General features: G+C 49.7%; 1 protein-coding gene across 1 annotated transcript in view; it reads left to right on the forward strand.

Annotated features, from left to right (window-relative positions):
- The window catches only part of CAMKK1 (calcium/calmodulin-dependent protein kinase kinase 1, alpha), a 53282-nt gene that overhangs the window by 12342 nt on the left and 23168 nt on the right, over positions 1–17772 (forward strand). Inside the window, exons 4-8 of the mRNA XM_010018574.1 lie at positions 6439–6490; positions 7058–7191; positions 7751–7787; positions 9967–9988; positions 11926–12014. Of these exons, the coding sequence (XP_010016876.1) occupies positions 6439–6490; positions 7058–7191; positions 7751–7787; positions 9967–9988; positions 11926–12014 (334 nt within the window). The remainder of the gene's footprint in view (positions 1–6438; positions 6491–7057; positions 7192–7750; positions 7788–9966; positions 9989–11925; positions 12015–17772) is intronic.

The following is a 17772-nucleotide window of genomic DNA, read 5'->3' on the forward strand; positions in this document are numbered from 1 at the left end:
ATCCGTCTGCAGATGTGCTCCTGTCCCTGCGCTTGCCCTGTGGCATGGTTGGTTCAGGCTGAGGGCAGGAGCTGCCTTGTGTGTGTGCCTGTGCCTCTGAAGGCTTGTGGAAGCAGCTTCCAGCTGGATCCAGGGCAGGTACCCGCTGAGCAGAGCTGGGTGGCTGTAGGGCTGTTGAACCCAAACCCTGCTGCCCTCCATGCATCCCTGCTTGTGTCTGGTGAGAGGGGTCCTGCTTTCACTGCTGCCATGGAGTGGCCTCACATGGGTGAAAATGGGCCCGTGAGAGCACCCAGGCAGACACTTGTGTGCTGCTTTCTCCCTTTCCCAGTGCACAGAGGTGCTGGGAGCAGGAATATGCAATGCAGATATAAAGTGTGTTCATTCCCTGCTATTCCCCAGCTTGCTTTTCCTCCCTGGCTCTTGGATTTACAAGTGACATACCAGGTTGGAGGGGTTGGGTGGGACTTGTATGTCTCTTAGTGTTTGTTAGCCCTTCCAGCAGGCATGAAACTGCAGGAGGAATGTCTTGAAATGAAGGATGGAAGAGATGAGACAAAAATCTGGACAAGGTGCCCAAGCAAAGGAACCACAATTCTTTCCATGTCCTTTCCTTTCCAAGCTGACTCACCCACCACACCAGAGCAGTTGCTGTTTCCAATGGATCCCTTTCTCTGCTGCCCTTCGAGTCCTCCCTCCCATGCCCTACAGTGGGACACTTCTATTCTGCTTGTGGTGGCTTCCCTGATCCATGTGTCCCGCCAGCTTAGGCAGTGCCAGGTCCAGCAGCACAGAGTGGGACACCTCCCACCACATTTTTTTCCAGCTGAAAATATTGCTTTGAAACTTGTGATCTTGACTTTTGGGGCTGCCCTTTTGTTCTGGGAATCCTGATGCTGTGCTGCGGGCAGGGTGATTGCCACAGCTCAGCAGGAGAGAGCTGGGTCTAGGTTAGCATTGCCTGCTGTGTTCCTGGCCATGTTTTGTAACACCATGGACATGGATTTAGCTGGTTGAATCAAAGTCAAAAGTGAAAGCCTGTGTCCAGGTTAGCCTGGTGTGTGTTAGTTAATCCCCACTTAATCTCCATTTCTTTTTCTAATCTAACCAAACACTTTAAAGCCATTGCTGCATCAGAGTAGCTCCCATGCCTGGGCACTGTTTCAGCCTCCCTACCTGTACAGGGACAGGATGTGCAGATCCCAAACCTTCTTTGGTTCACCCTGATCCTCCTCCTGGGGGTGTTGAGGCAGGGTCTGAACCAGGTCTCAGCTGGGATGCTGGGGCTGTGGAGGTGATCCTGGGAGGTGTGTGGATGCTACAGCAGATGGAGAGAGCACATTGGCAGTGGATATGGGAAAGGAGAGGGCAGATGGCTGCGCTGCTGCTGAGGGGCTGTGATGCTGAAGTCTGTGTTTCATGCACTTCCTACCCCTTCAGCTGGGGCAGCAGGAGCTTTCCCCATTCCCCAGCCGCAGTCGCATGCAGACAGGCTTTCACCCCTAATCCTTCTGGGTGCCTGTGCTGGTGTTTTCCCAGAGACAAGCCATGGTGGAGTCACCTCCACTTTCCCAAGACACAAAGACAGCCCAGGAGTTGGCAGACAAAGCTTCAGAGAAACAGTAGTCAACTGCATAACTGGCTCTCCAGTGCTGAGATCACTTCCATGTCCATATCACTCCCATCCGAGGCTGCGTTGCAGCAATGCACCCTGCCACCCCAGGGGGGTACCTAATGCCTGTTAGTAGAAGCAATTGCAACTCTAATAGCTGGGGAGGGCCTTTTAGGTGTGTTTTCCCCCAAATTTAGCTCTGGAGGGTTGGTTTTGTCTCAGTGCTGAAAAGCAATAACAGATAATGGAGGAAATCAGCCCTTGGTTGGTCTTTACTGAGCAGTCCCTGATCGATTCACATTTGCAGTGTTTCAGCACGAGGCCAGCATGCTGCTGCCTGCTTTATTCCCTTTAATCTTGTGTGCTCTGATTAAAAAACCTCAAAGAAAGCAAAAGATTTTTAATTTGAAGTATAATTCAGAGTGTGCCTCCTGGTTCTTGCTGAGGCTGGGGCCCTTTGCTAGCTCTCATAGAAAAGGCAGAGTTTCTAGGTACCAGGAACTGGATTTAGCTCCTGTCTAAGCAAAAGGAAAGATTTCTGTTGCTTGAATGAGTTTTGGAGCTGGCCTAGAATTGGGAAAAACTCTCAAGGAGAAAAAAAAGCTGATCACCACATTTGGGAAAGGTGTAGATTGGGCTGTATTTACTTTGTGGGGTTTTTACCTTCCATTAAAGATCAGACAGTGCTTCCAAGAGTGTCATTCACTTCTGTGCATGACCGCAGCGCTGGGGAGGGCTGTGAAAGCGTGCTGGCTTACATCAGTGGATGCAGGGAATGTATTAGACCAAGGAAGTGTACTAGACCAAATTCAACACCAAGTATGTGAGCCAGTGCTCTGTCCAGGGAGGACACCCTGTTGGGCAGCAGAGGGCCCTGCCACTGCTCTCAGTCCCTGCTGCCGCTGCCGGGGCTCATGAAGGTGTTACAGCAGCATTTGTGGGGCTCTGCCAAGGAACCCTTTACAGCTGAAAGGTTTCAGTGTCTCAGTTTGCAGGAGATGTTTGACAGTGACCATGGGGAAAAAGAAAAGCCAAGCTCTGTGGAAAAGCAGCAAAGAAAAAGCAAAGGCGAATGTGTCCAAACGGAGATCGAGTTTGGAGTCACTGTGCCGATGGAATTTGATTCTGTGATGCCTCAGGTCATGTCGTCTTCCTAGTTTCAATCTCTAAATCAGCTTGCAAAGAAAAGTGGTTATGATGGATGCTTGTTATGCTACTTTTGGACAAAAGCAGTAGCACTGTATGTTGTCAGTGGGTTTCTCTTTCTTTTCTCTTCTTTAATCTGGTTTCCTAAGAAACAAGATTTGTGTGGTTGTGCTCTCTGCCTCTGTTTGTACCTTTGCGTGGAGGGCTGCTTTCTACCAACTCTCAATGATGGGGAGAAATTCCTTGCACGTTTATGAAAAGACACAGCTGAGCAAAGTGCTGCTGCAGAGGAGAAGGTGGCCAGCAGCAAGCCTAGAACTTTCTAGCTCCTGGAGAATCCACTTTGGTCACCATCCAGGTGGGAAGGGAAGGCACGGCTCCCATGCTTCTCACCCTGTTGCTCACGTTACAGCTACTGAACCACTGCCTGGTGTGTAGCACTCCTCTCTCCCAGCAGAGCTTCCTTCTTAGCCTCTTTATCTGGGGGATGTCATTGTCAGCACAGGCAATGAAATGCTCTCTGGTCTGCTCTGCATTTCTGCAGGGTGCTGGCATCCACTAGCAGAGGATTTAGGTGGTTTGTAGCAACCTTTGAGCAACATCCCACTCCCCTGAAGGCTGCACATGGGGACTGTGCACGGGTCTCTGCCCTTGCAATGCAGGTCTGTGTTAGCAGATAAAATGACATCCTAAGTGCTGCGAGAGCATGGCAAAGGACATGTTCCCTTGGCTCAATCCATTTTATCACCCTTCCCTCCTGCAACTAATGGCTATTTTGCTGCTGTTGTTACCAGCAGATTGAGGTCTTGCTGTGACAAAAGCTGCTGTATCCCAGGCATCCCTCCTCTCCATAAACCTGGGATCACCTTTCCCTCAGGCAGCTTCCCTGTGGTGCTAGGAGGAGAGCAGTAAGCTTAACTAATAACCGTACAACAAAGAAAAGCACGTGGCTCCTGCTGCCTTCAAGGGAGTATGTCCAGACCCCATCCACGTGTGAATAGTCGGAAGGAAGGTGGGTACAAGGGCATGTGTGGAGGAAATCTCCTCCAGGCTCTCTCTTTTCCTGAGGAAGCTGAAGCAGCACTTGCCAGCGCAAAGGGAGAATCCCTCAGCTTGGCTCTGAGCTGGTTCTTTATCAGAAGGGCATTACCTGGGTGATTAGATCTGCCTGTGAGTACAAATGTCCTTGGCTCTCTCATGCATGTGAGCCCAGGAGGAGATGTTTGCTGAAGCATCCCTGTGCTGCTCCCATTATGCACAGCCACAGTTCAGTGAGGAAGTATTGTCCTGCCAGCTCGTGCTGTAATTAAAGTGAGGCTTCTCCACCATGTGCTCTCCTCTCTACTCTTGTGATAATCAAGTGGCTCTGGCCTGTTGCATGATGGAGTTTGCTTTTCATCCCCCATGGGACAGGTCCTCTCTTCTGATCTGGCCCTACTTGTGTAGCAGCAGATATTGGTGCTTTGAGGTTGGTATAACCATATCCTGGGGTTTCTTCCGCAGCAGTAGATGTGGTTTGCAGTCAGCTCACTTATGATACAATTATCCTCACTCATTTCTCCCTCATAGCATCCTTTGAGGAGTTTGGGTGACACCAGTAGCTCTTCTCTCCATTTCTGTCCCTAAGAGCTATTGCTCCTCTCTGTACCTTCCTGCTCCCTCCAGCCTCTCCCCAGAGCCTGCCCCCAAGCATTGATGCAGCTTGAGAGCTGTCAGCAGCAAACTGCATCCTCTATTTTTCCTTTTTCCAAAGCTCCTTGCTTGAAGACAGGTAGGACACAAGGTGGGGTGGGAGCAAGGAGAGCAAGGCTGGACAGAGCCTTGGGCGACATGGTCTAGTGTGAGGCTTCCCTGCCCATGGCAGGAGGTTGGAACTGGATGGTCTTAAGGTCCTTTCCAACCCAAACCATTCTGTGATTCTGATTCTCTTCCCAGGCTGGTGGTGGTTGGAACAGGAATAGGTGTTCCAATTCCTTTGGGTTTTCCCACGAATTTTCATTATGGAGGGATGGAAGTGGGGAGCATAGGAAGTCCTCCAGGCTTGGTCCTGGCTGTCCTTGGAGGTGGTTACACACATCTTGCATCCTCTTTCAGCAGACCATGAATCATTTGGCTGTGTGTATTGGCCACAGCACTGTGCTAAGTACAAGATAAGCACTCTGAGTCTGTCTCTCAACACCGTTGTTTCCAGCAGTTGGCTCGGGAGCTGTCAGGCAGGATTGAGAACTACACGGTGTCTCTTCTCAATTACATGGGTGCAAATCCAGAGGATTTCACTGGATCAGTACCAAACCCAACAATCCTTCCAGCAAGCCATGAACCTGGCTGCAGATGGAGCACTGATGGGAGGTGGGAATCCTGGGGCGTGCAGTGGCATCTCTGCCAGGAAAAACAGCTCAGGAAGGAGCTTGCTGGAGTGGGTTTGGTGACCTGCTCCTGGTGTCCATGTTAAAAGCAGGTAGTGTGCAGGGAGCCTGCCTCCGTGGTATTAATGCAGAATTCCTTGGCATTTGACTGTGTCCTGCAGCAGTCCTTGCTTAATTATATTTTGAGAGGGTCACTCCAGTGTGAATTACACATTGGGATGCTTAATGAATAGGAGTAAGTACCTGTTCTGGAGGAGGGACGGAGTGCCCATCCCAGCTCCCAGGAGCACAGGCTGTTTTCCTAAGCAAATTGTTCCATAAGCTGGCTTCTCATGAAATATTTATCTGCTGGACCACTTGGGGCTGTTCGAGTGGCCCTCAAAAAGGTTATTAGCGCAGAGAGCAGATGGAGGCACAGAGGCTGCTTATTAAATTCACACTGCCTTTTGCCACTATGCTAATGCCAGTTTGGATGGCAGAAGAGATCACCCTGGCCCTCTCCCACAGCTCAGCTGCCTGCCTGGGTTCACAGCATCAGTCAGGTACGAGAATGAAGGGAAGCTGCTGGCAAAACCCCTCTTCCTTCCCTGCGCTTTCACTGTGCTCCTGCACAGAGCTGATTTCTCTGTTTCTGATGGTGCAGGGATGGATGTCCACAAAATACCTCGTTCGTGGCCTTGGGAATGGTGCTGGATCACGCTGCAGGTGCTCTGTATTGCTCTGGCAGCATGGAAGAGGTTTATGGGGCAAAAAATAGTGTCTGGGAATAGCAAAGGCATCCCCAGGCAGCACAGAACTGGTGGAAGGTGTCCTGTTCCAGGTCTGTGATGTAGGTTGCAAGGATATTTGCTGTATGGCTGTGATTTTCCAGCTCTTTTGCTTCCTAGACCCTTGGGCAAAGCAAAACATAAGGTGGAGCAGCCTTGAAGTGGCTCTGACATGCAGCATGGCCATAGCATCATGCAAACCAGCAGGTGCATAAAGGTCAGCTCAGGGAAGCCACCTCTTCCCTCAAGCTCCTGCCCCAAATGCAGAAATCTTGATTTATTTTAAATGGGACAAAGAAAAAGGAGCCCAAACAATTTATTTTCCAGGGGAATAAGATGAATGAAGCCAATGGTTAGCAATGCCTTTAGGAAAGCCTGGGTCAGCATGTGTGTGTGTGCATCTGTTGTGGCCACCACTAACCAGGAGACCTCTACGTTGAGGAACAGACCTGAACCAGTCCCTGGTGCCCAGCAGTCTCCTGTGTGTCAGCCATGAGCACTTTGGCTCTTGTTCATTTGTAACACTGCCTTTTCCTTCTTTCTTCAGGCCATGAAAGTCCTCTCCAAAAAGAAGCTCCTGAAGCAGTATGGATTTCCACGTGAGTATCTCACATTTAGAGGTCTGCCTGTTGTCCTGAGCCAGGAAAACCTCTGTAGAAACCTTATCTGCAAGGACTGCAGAACTTGGCCTCATTTGAAAGCTGCCCAAGTAGTTGGGGGCTGGTTAAAATGCAGTGGGTAGTGAAGGGGTGAAGGCACAACCACAGGGTGATTCAGTGCACCGGGTAATTAGGTTCCTGGCTTTGATACTGAGTCTCTTTGAAGTCCTGCCTCTTCCATATTCACCATCTATGAAGCCTAATTAAGTGCTGGAAGTTGGGCAGGATAGACCCCCTCCTCCCAGGGGCCGTTTCTACCCTCTCAGATAGCCCCTGGCTCCAGCGGCTGGGCTGTGGGACCTGGCAAACAGACCAGGCTGGGAATCTGGTCTGAATGGGGCTTGGAAATCTCAGTTCCAGTTGGAGACTGTAATGCTTTGGGATGATGACAAGGTGATGAGCTCTTCCGGAATAGTTGGAGGGATCTGCACAGAGGGGCTGCTTACTCCTGCGTGCCAAATGCTGCTGAGAAATGAGTTGTTCTTCACCACATTATTCCACTTGCAGGTCGGCCACCTCCCAGAGGGTCGAAAGCATCCTCTGGAGAGCAGTCAAAGCCCATGGCACCACTGGAGAGAATCTATCAGGAAATAGCCATCTTAAAGAAACTGGACCATGTCAACATTGTTAAGCTGATAGAGGTGAGCTGCTCCTCCACCCTACACAGAAACAAGTCTGGTTCTTTCCTTCTTTGTTCAACTGCTTCCACTTCAGCCAAAATTGATTTAAAATAGTTATTCAGAAATTTAGGCTGGTGATTCCAAGCAAGATCATACCAATTACATACGTCAAACTGACATACTTACTCTGGGCTTTGGGCTGGTGCCCAGGAGAAGGCAGCTAGCTGTGCTCATGGAAGTATCAGCAAGCTTTGACCAGTGAAACTTGTGTGGAGCCCAGCGTGGGAAGGTGCACAAGTGCCATTTTTGTTAGTGGCTGAGGTCAAGTTAGGACAAGCAGTGCCTTTATTGGGAGCCTGTTTCTCCAAATACAGGCAGAAGCCCAAATTTTTCTGGAGACAGGAAAATCTGTGTCCTTCAAAGCCCTTCTCTCTGCAGGAGTATCTCAATACTAGCCTAAGCCATTCTCAGTGCTCTGCAGCTCAGCACAGGGTACAGGGAGCAGGAACGTGTTACTTTTTATTTTCCCTGCAGTTTTTCTCTTCCCCCTTTCCTCTTATCTCTCTGTTATCCATTACAGGTCCTTGATGATCCTGCAGAGGACAACTTGTACATGGGTATGTGATATATGCTAACAGAACCATCTGGGTTTAGACATAGTGATGCAAGGAACAGGGCTCGGGGTCAGTACTGAGAGGAAACTTGTCCCAGCGTCAGCAGACTTATCCTTTCTGGAAAGTTAAATGCCTGTAAAGGCAACTGGGATGGAAGGGCCCCTTGTAGTAGGATAAGGCAGCCTTGTGTCTTTGTACAGCTGTGCACATCTCCTTGCCATGGGGACACAAAGAAAGATGTGACAGAGGCTGTGCCCTCCCCTAGGTACATGTCAGTTCCAGTCCCGGAGCTGGGAGAGAAGGGAAGGGCGCAGGATGGTTTCTCATCCTGGTATGAGTGTCTCCAGACTCTGCCTGTGGGCAGTGGACAGTGGTGGTGACTCTGGAAAGCAGTCTGACCCCTGCAAAGACACTGACCACCCTGCTGAGCCTCAGGACCCCCTACAACAGCAGCACTGAGGTGCCCTGTGAGATGGCCCAGAGGAGGGGGTTGTCTGACCCTCTTCCGTCTCTGCTTCCCTGTAATGTTTCCTCATGAGAAAGGCTCAAAGGTTGCTTCTCATGAAATAATTATGGGATGCTTTTGAAGCTGCCTGTGAGAGGGGGTTCTGCCTTGCAAATGAAGCTATTTGCCTTTGAAAGGCCACTTTTCCCTTTTGGCTGAAGCCCCAGTGGCACTCTAGGAGCATCTCAAAGCAGCAGCCAAGGCAGATGCATGTGTGGTGGGGAGGGCAGCTGAGGCCCTTGTTTAAAGGCCTGAACTCCTGGGGATGAGAGAAGGGGAGAAATGAGGTAGCAAGCTTTGTCGAATGAAAATAATGCATGAGGAAGTCAAAACAGCTGCAGAGAAGAAGAAAACAACCAAGAAAAAAATACCCAACCTCAAACCCAGCCTCTTGTGGAGCCAGATTTCAGAACTGGCAGCAATAGCAGCAGGACAAGTCAGAAACCTCTTGGTCCCACTGGGGCTCTTGGGGAGATTGCAGTGGTCCCTGGGCAGGGGGCAGTGCTTGTGTCTGTGTTGTCCATGCCCCATCACCTCTTTGCTCCCACTTGCTCTGCCTGGAATCCCATGAGTGGTTCAGGCAAAGCAATGCAAAGCCAATGCCTCTGTAGCTCTCTTAGCAAGGGGAAACGGTGGGTGCTCAGCACTGCTCAGGACTGGGCCTTCTGCAAGTGAGCTTCTTCCCTCCTCCTGCTGACCCAGCCAGCGAGAACTGCACCTTCCTCCTTCCAGAAATGCCCCCCACTACAGACCAAAGCTAAGAGCAAGTGGAGTTTGCTCTTTGCTAGTTACTGCTGGCATGAAGTACTGCTGCAAGCACTGTGCTGTGTGCTCTTTGGGAAGAAAGCAGGGGATGGAGGGTGCCAATAGGAACTGAGCAATAGGTGGCAGAGGATGGTTGAATATTGAAATGCTGCCACAAGCTGCAGCTTCTTCAGCCTGGAGAGCAAGATGAGCCAATGCAGGCTGCCTTGTTGTGTTTGGAGCTTCAGTTGGTCCAGCACTGCAGGCGTAAGCAGGGCTGCCTGGTGCTCTGGGGAGGGCAATCTGACCGGATTGCTTGGGAGGCACAAAGAAATCCCTTAGTAATTCCTGGGGAAAGAGCCTTCCTACTAGATAAGCCAGATCCTTCTCCTGTTTGCAGGAGACAGGATCAGAAAACCACCTTGCCACTGACCCCCTCATCAGACACAAACACTGATGCGCTCCACAAACCTCAGCTCACACCAACAGCTCCTCTCCAATTGCTCCTGGCAGGGAGCAGTTACCTCTGACAGCCGTGGAGCTGTGCTGCTGATTGACACAGCAGAAATAGAGCAACATGTTCTGACAGCAGCTCATTCAGGATCAGCAATTTAGCAGAAATCTCACACCAAACAGCCTCCCTGAAGGTACTGAAGGAGCCAGGACTCACATAAGCACTGGGAGCAGCAGAGATGTGGCTGATAAATTAGCACCCGCTGCCTCCCTGCGTGGAGCTGGCAGGGGTGGGAGATATTTGTCTTTGCTGAAGAGATGAATATTTTCATCTCTTTCATGGTGAGGGAAGAGAAGTGAGTTGGAGAGAAATTGATTTTGCAGGTGCAGGAATGGATGTGTTTTTGTAGGTGCTAAAAAAACAAATAAGCCCAGTCTCCTTTTCTGATTCATTCATGGTTTGATTTCCTTTTCTTGCAGTGTTTGATCTCCTGAGGAAAGGGTAAGTAGCCCTCCTGGGATTCCTTCTCGTGAGAGTTCTGGTGTTCATCATTAGCTTCCTAGGTGAAATGGAGGTTTGATACGTGCAGTGGCAAACTGCTCTCTGCAGGCCAGCACAGAGGAGGCAAAATCCAGCTGTTTTGCTCTGTTACAGCATGGAATGATGGTGGTGAATAGTGATGGGCTAGAGGGCACGTCCTGGTGTCAGGTTTTGATCTGGAAAACAAAGTGGAAGCCAAGTCCCCATCAGGTGCCTGGAAGAAAAGGTTTTAATAGCAATACTCTGCTGGGTAGCAGCCACATCGTGGCTTCCCCTGGCACAAGGGGTCTAAGGTAGCATCAACACTTCCTTGCCACCCATTGCCTTACTTTGCCCCTACCACTAAGGTGGTGTGGGAGGCTGTTTTGTTGGCATGTTTTCCATAGCAGCAGAAGTGATAAGGTGGTGGGAGTCTCCCCACTGCTTTTTGCTACTCCTGCACTGATTCTGCAGCTCTGCAGAGTCACAGAGAGCTCAGGGGAGCTGTGCCCAGGATGGGGGAGATTCCCAAAGGGCTTAATTTTCCCTCTGCTCCCATCAGCAAGCCTCTTGCAGGCTGCCAGCTCCAGGGGCTTGCTCGTGAGAGGCTCCCCAGTCTCCCTGGTGACCAGGCTGATGTCTATCCTGTAGGAGAGGGGGTCAGGGGAGAAGCTCCTGTAATCAGCTGTGGCCAAGGAACGTGCCGTGCAGCCCGTCTGCCTCTAGCAGAAGGCAATTAGACTCCATTAGTGGCTCTGCCAGTCCTGCCACTCACATTATTTCTCCCTGGTTTCAGCCAGCAGGAAAATGTGCATGAAGAGGGAGGGAAGGCAGTGGCAGGAAAATGCAAATGGGAGATGAAGGTCATCAATCAAATGGGCAGCAGGGGAGAGGAGAGCAATGCTGCAGGGAGGATTGGTGCTGGGTGCTGAGGGGAAGAGCCACAGGGCCTGGTCTTGCCAACGGGCTCTTCTCCGCCAGGGGCTGGTTGCAAGGACGGTGTCTCAGGAGCACACTTAAATCCAGCTCAGGTCAGTGGGCAGATGCTCAAATGCAAGGTCAAGCTGCTGAGCACAAGCAGGATTAATCCCCATTTCAGTGAAGTTCTTAGCTCCTGCCATTCTTCCTCTGGGGAACAGAAGATGCTGACTAGCTTTTACAGCCTCTTTGCCCTCAGGCACAGTCAGAAGAGGGTCTTTTAGAGGATACTGTGCATCTCTCAGCAGTGGAAAGCATACGAAGGAAGGGAGAGGAGAAGCTGACCGGGTAACCTCGGCTGTCTGGGGCTGAATGGCTGATCCCTGAACAGCTAAATAGGTTTTTCAAAGCAGTTTAGCACAATGCACTAGAAATATTCCCACTTAACCTCTGAGCCAAGGGTTCACGTCTGGATTCTGCCTTGGTTTAGACTAGCTGCATGCTGGGCTTGCTTCAGGACTGAGCCCCAGCAGGCATGACAGCCAGTGCACAGCAACGGGCTCTTGGTTCCCACTGCTGCCTGGTACCTCCTGGTGTGCTGGTGCTCACAGCCATGGGTAGCTTTAGCAAGAAGCCCAAGGCCAGGTCCAGTTTTGTTCTTTCACTCTACTTTTCCCATTAGGACCCTGAGTGAATAGTGTTTGCCATATTTTGTGCAGCCAGCAGCAGTTAATCCTGGTGTTGACAAGGGCTCTGTGGCTCACACTGGCTTCGGGGACTGGGGAAAGCCACCCACCACCTCTCGGTGAGCTCACTAACCTTGGTGTCACCATGTCCAGAAGGGGTGGCTGTGCCTCCATCCCATGTCACAGCACCCAGAATCTACTGGGGCTGTGGCCCTCAGTGGTGGGGATGTGGTGATGGAGAATGTGAAACTCCTCCAGCAAAGAGTGTTACTGCCATTCTGCAAAGAACTAAGTTGCTTTCCCTCTTCCTAACAGGCCTGTCATGGAGGTACCAAGTGACAACCCCTTCAGTGAGGAGCAGGCTCGGCTCTACTTCCGAGACATCGTCTTGGGCATCGAGTACTGTGAGTACCACCAGCACTGACAGCAGCTTTGCAGAGCCTCCTGCTCAGCTGGGGAGGAGCCTCTTGACTCAGTTGAGCAAAAGAGGTCGCCTGTAATTGCATGTGATGGGGTTTGCAGTTGGTGGTGGCCCTCCTGAGCTCAGATGTACCCAGGCAGTATCACAGATGTCGGGAGCTGGCTTTCCTTGGAAAGGACATTAGGAAAATAGTTGCTTCCTTTTTTCTTCCATTTATCTCTTTCTGCAAAGTGTCTTTGAAGGCAATAGCAGAGCCAGAAAAGGGGTGTTTGCAGTGACATGGACTGAGTCAGTTAGTTACAGCTGGATCAAAGTAAATAGGGCCCAACTTGGATCCCCTGCTGTTCACACACCTTAGGGCCTTGCCTATATCCTCGACTGGGCTGCTTGCACTGGAGCAGTTCATGCACAGGGTGCTGCCCAGGACCCACGTAGCATGGTCTCATGTGTGAGAGGTACCCATGAGTTGGCTGGTCTGCAGTTACTGCTTCTGTACCAGCTGGGAGCATTGTCAAACTGCTGGGGAGCTGCATTTGCCTCTGTGCCTGTTTGATTCTGCTGTCCTCCTTGTGGACAGCCCTTCTGTAGAGTTTGTGATCTCTTCATTGGCTGCTTCCTTCGCACACTGATGCACTAAAGAATTGCCCATAGTTAGATGGCTGAATATGAGGAGGAAGAGTCAATACAGCTTTTGCAGATGCAACTCATGCCTATTAGTTTTCCAGAGGAGAAAACAAATGTAGATAAGATGATCCTGTTACTTCATTGTGTTTCGATTGCCAAATAGCTTTTGATTAGATCCATTAACAGTAGCTCATAAAGAAGCTCCTAAGTCTGTTTGGATGGGTGGCCTTTTGTGGATTAATGACTAGACAGTCAGGAAAGTAGGAATACAGCTTTCACAATGGGGGAAAGTCACTAGTGCAGTTAAACAGGAGTCCATAATGTGGCCTGGGTTGTTCAATGTGTTCCTGAATGACCAGTAAAAGGGTAGAGTACAGTCAGAGAGATTGGTGATGACATCTAATTATTCAGGATGGTCATTGTTAGAACTGACTGTGAAGTCTGGCAGGAAGATGCCACGATAGCAAGTGATGGAATTATAAGAATTCATGTTGCTGACTGCAGGGTAATGCATGAGGGGGAGAAACACCACTAAAAATACCTCCATCGTGATGGGCTCTAAATTAGGTATTCTCACTCAGGCTTCATTCTGGAGAGTTCTCTTGAAAATGCCAGCCCATTACTTAGTGCCATTCAACAAAGCTAACAAGGTTTGGGAAATTATTGGGTATGAAATAGAGAAGAAAACAGAAAATGTCATTGTGCAGTGATTTGGATCTGTAAGACTCTTAGGTACAGGCATGAAGTACCTTGAGTGTTTTGTGCAAGTCAGCTCAGCCTGTCTTAGAAACAGCTCTCTAGAACTGAAAAAGGCCCAAGAAGGGTGATCAGGATGGTGCTGGAACATCTTATGTACTGAGAGCCCACATCTTCTGTACAGAGATAAGGCTAAAGCTCTTCAGATTTTAAAATTATTATGGGAAAAGGTAATATGACAAAGGCTGATAAAATTCAAAGTGTCAGGGAGGTGATGAACAGGAAGTGAATCTTCTCTGTATCTAAAACCGTAAGAACTAAGGGGTAGCAAACAAAATAATGAGGTAGCCAGTTTAAACCAGGAGTGACCCTTTCCAGCTGTTTCAACCTTAGGAAATAAGAACCTGCTTCTTTAAGAAACCAGAGGGAATTGGTTTTAATGTGCTTTCAAAAACCCGTTGTGTAGCTGCGTCCAACTCCAGAGTAACATTTCATGCTGCTGTAAGTGCTTTGAGCCACATCTGCCTTCATTTCATGGATTTCCAGGGGCCCCTGCAAGCTCAGCAGCTCCTCAGAGCCAGAGCAAGCCCCTCACTTCTTCAAGGCTTTCAAAGGCTCCCCTGGTTTCAGACACCTGCAAAGGAAAGTCTCTGAGCATCACAGACCCTGCTGAGGCAGAGGAAGGTGGTTTGCAGTGCCCGGGTCCATCTCCACGTTGCAATACAAACACCACCTCTGGTTTTGACTCAAACAAGTGGGTGGAAATAAAATCAATGTTTGCAAGCCTGCGACAGTCCAGAAGCTTCCAGGTGCTGCCAAAATCAGTCAGGAAGTTGGCGGGAATGTGGATCTGAATGGGAAGCTCAAGACTTTTTTCCAGTAGAGTTGGAAGGGTGAAGACTGCGGCTTTTTATACTCTCATTAACATTCATATTATAGCAGAACCTGCTTGCCTCAGCTGGGAGGGCCAAGCTCTGCTGTGCTGGATGCTGCTGGCACTACAGTTCCTGCTCAGAGGAGACTTGGGGTTTTGAGGATAGTACTAAATAAAAGTAAAGTGTGGCTAGTCCTATGCAGAGGGAGTGAAACTGGGTAATAAATGATAGGATGCCCAAGCATTCCCAGCAGCAGGAACAATAGGATGCTTTATTTTGGGCTATTGAGTAACCCAAGTATTTATTTTATTAGCAAATGAAAGTTAAAAATGGTGTTCTGGGTAAATGCATGGCAATTACTATGTGATTAAGAGGAAAAGCACACCAGTTTGTGCACGCTGAAGGAGAAGTGTTGCCAGGCAATGCAAAGATTGCAAGGTAATTTTAATGTAAGTATACATAATTGTTATGTAATTTGGGAGGCTCAATAACCATGCAGCTGCTTGGAGCTCGAGTCAGCACAGCAGCAAATGCATCATTGCTTGGGCTTTATTGAGTTACAAGTTGCAAACTCCTGGCAGAGCCTGCAAAGCATTAATCCAGGGCAGTGCAGTGCCCTGAGTGCAGATGGGCTGTTGGTGAGTGGGAAGGGGCTGCAGGAGCCAAACTGGTGGGAGACACGGGCTCACCTCTTACATTACCAGTGGTGGCACGTGGTCCCTGGCCACCGTGTGTCCATGGGGACTGGACTCCACTGGTTATTCATGATGCTTGCCTGGGGTGGGGGTCTGTGAGAGGGCTGGCTCTGGGCAGAAGTGTTTGGAGGGAGGCAGTGGTCATGAGAGCAGAAACATCCCATGGTGGTTGGGAAACCTGGCTTGGGCATGGTGTGAGGCAGGGACACAGCTCCCCCATCCAGGCAATGGCACGATCCCAGCCTCATTCATTAAGCAGTGAAGAAACAGGCAGGTTCAGTGTGAGAGCCAGAGATCCACCCATGGTAGAGAATCCCCTCCTCTGGCCCCCAAACTGCTGAGAAATGCTTAGAGCTGAAGTGCCATAATTTAACTGGTTCACATGTTCTGGGTTTTGTATTGCTGTCTTAGACTGGGCTCTGTTGTGTGCACCATGTCAGGAGTTACTTAAGCACATGCAAACTTTAACTCCTACCTTGGTGAAATGGGCCCTACAAAGCAAAGTGATTTTGCTCCTGCTTGAAAGCCCCCCCTCCCCGAGTACTGACAGCATCACACCCCCCCCCTCGTGAGCTGGGGAGACAGGCTGTTGTCTGTGTGTTGTAAGTGCCACTGAGTGGTAATTTCAGAATATACTTAAGTGCTTTGGATGGCAAAGTCTTGCTGGATTATTTGTGTCATTAACTAAAGCATGTGCTTAAGCATCTCTCTGAATTGGGGATGTGTGCCATTACCTCCCTTTCCACTTGTAACTTCTCTCTAGTAGTGCTTATCTGGGGTTATTTAAGCTTCAGTCTCCCTTGTAGTAAGGCAGGCATTGCTTTCCCAATGACACTCAGCAGAAATAGGTGTGCTGGATAGTGACTAGTCACCGGGGGAGTCAGCAGCTGTGGCAGGAGTCAGGCCGTTAGAGAAGGCTTGCAGGAGTTGACGTATCCCTCCCTCCAACAAAGCCTAAAGGTTTGCTGGACAAAGGTATTCTGCTGGTTTACTTCAGATATCTTGGATATGGTGAGTCCCAAACACAGGTTTGACTTCTCAAAGGCAGTAAAATTTCCTTCTGGACTGACTCAGTGGTAACTGGGCAGTAAATGGGTTTGACTGAAGGAGAACTTGGTGTCATGCCAGCTTGCTTTGGCAGGTGAACAGTGGAAACCAGTACGAGGAGAAGCATGTAATGGAAGGGTTTTCTTCCAGTGTCAGGCTGCTGTCTGCTGCACAGAAATGTTTTTCTTCTTGAGAGCAGATGTTTGGTTCAACGCAAGGAGTAGGTACTTTAAACTCTTCTCCAGTGGCAGATGTATGCGGGAGCCACAGGAGAGGTGGTGAGGGAGAATTGTGTTCAAAAGACTTGAGGCATGTGCCAGGCAGGTATCCATCCCAGTTTGGTTTTAGGATTGGGACACAAGTAGCTTCGTTCAGTAAGAGCCTAAGGAAGATATAAGAATAAGCAAAGGGAAGGTGTCTGGGCAGGTAGCCTGGCTGTGACACTAGCCAGGAGCACATAACACAGAGCATGTAGGCAAGCTTGACCCAGGGGAAAACCCTGCTCACTTGCACAGTGGAGATGAAGCACAGCCACTGCCTCTGCTGCTGTTCAGCTGCCAGCTCAGTGTTGTATCCAGCTCACAAGAAGCTCTAACATTTGCTGTCAGTGTGACTGAAAGGAAGGAAAAACATTATTTCCTGTATTCTCTGCAGAAAGTGCAGTTTCCCTCCTGTGACTGTGTCTAAGGAAAGTAAGGGTGGCAATTCTGGTCCCCTCTGCAGAGGAATGCTTGTCTTGGCTGAGCTATTGGGTCATGACACACAGCTAAAGCCATTGGGAAGTTACTTTTCCAGCAGTAGTTCTCTACAGGGCACCTGTATGAATCCTTGTGATGCTCTGGAGCCCTGCACACTAAGTCTGGAGCAGTAAGTGCCTGATGTGCAGATCAGAGCTGGCTTTTCTCAGATGAGACTTAATCTACTTGACCATCAGTATGTGAGTATAATTTCCATTGTCTTAAAAGGAAATTTAAGCAAATAAATCAATAGCTGAGTCAACACAGGCTTGTCTTTTCTGAAAATATCTGCTGCAACCTAAGCCCAATGTGAGTGTGTTGAAGCATCAGTGGCATAAATGGGTTTGATCTGGTTTGGCTGTTGGCAGAGGCAAGTTCCTCAGACCTCATGTTGGTGTGGGTCAGCAAAGCTGGGACATGAGTCTGTGGTGGAGCTGCTACATGCTCTGCTGTGATTCCCAGCAAGCTACTTGATCCATCTGTGCCTCCGTTCCCACGTGGGAAATGGGGACCTGCCCCTTCTGTGCTCCTGCCTCTTGCCTGCACAACTCAGAGCTCCTCAGAACAGAGCATGTAGAGGGGAGGACTCTCCACTGCAGCTGCAGCTGGAAGGTGCTGGGTGTTCTAAGTGACAGCACCGGGAGAAAAGGGCCTGGCTTGTGTTTTATCATGTGCAGACAAGCTCTGTTTAGGTGATTAAAACAACCAAAAACCCCTTCACGTAGCCGCAAGTGTTGCTGATACTTGTCGATGAGGGCTTTGTGTGAGAGTGAGAGTAATGAGCTGGTGGAGCAGATCAGAGAGATATGCTAGAGCCTCTTAAGAAAGATCAGGCCCTTTGATTTTTGATGTTGTTTGATGCAGTTATATAAGTGGCTGTGCTCAAGGTTAGAAGCAGCCCATGGCACGGTGTGCAGGCTGTTCTGGCAGTACCTGCTGCACATACCCTGCTTCCCACTTTCCCAGTGATCCCTCAACATTGGCCGTGGCAAGAAGCTTGTCCCCTGTGACTGGTGATATGTGATGTGCTTATATAGGCTGGAGGACAGGTGTAGAAGGGCAGCCTT

This window comes from Nestor notabilis, unplaced genomic scaffold (assembly GCF_000696875.1).
Source record: "Nestor notabilis isolate BGI_N333 unplaced genomic scaffold, ASM69687v1 scaffold9767, whole genome shotgun sequence".
In the NCBI taxonomy this organism is placed as follows: domain Eukaryota; kingdom Metazoa; phylum Chordata; class Aves; order Psittaciformes; family Psittacidae; genus Nestor; species Nestor notabilis.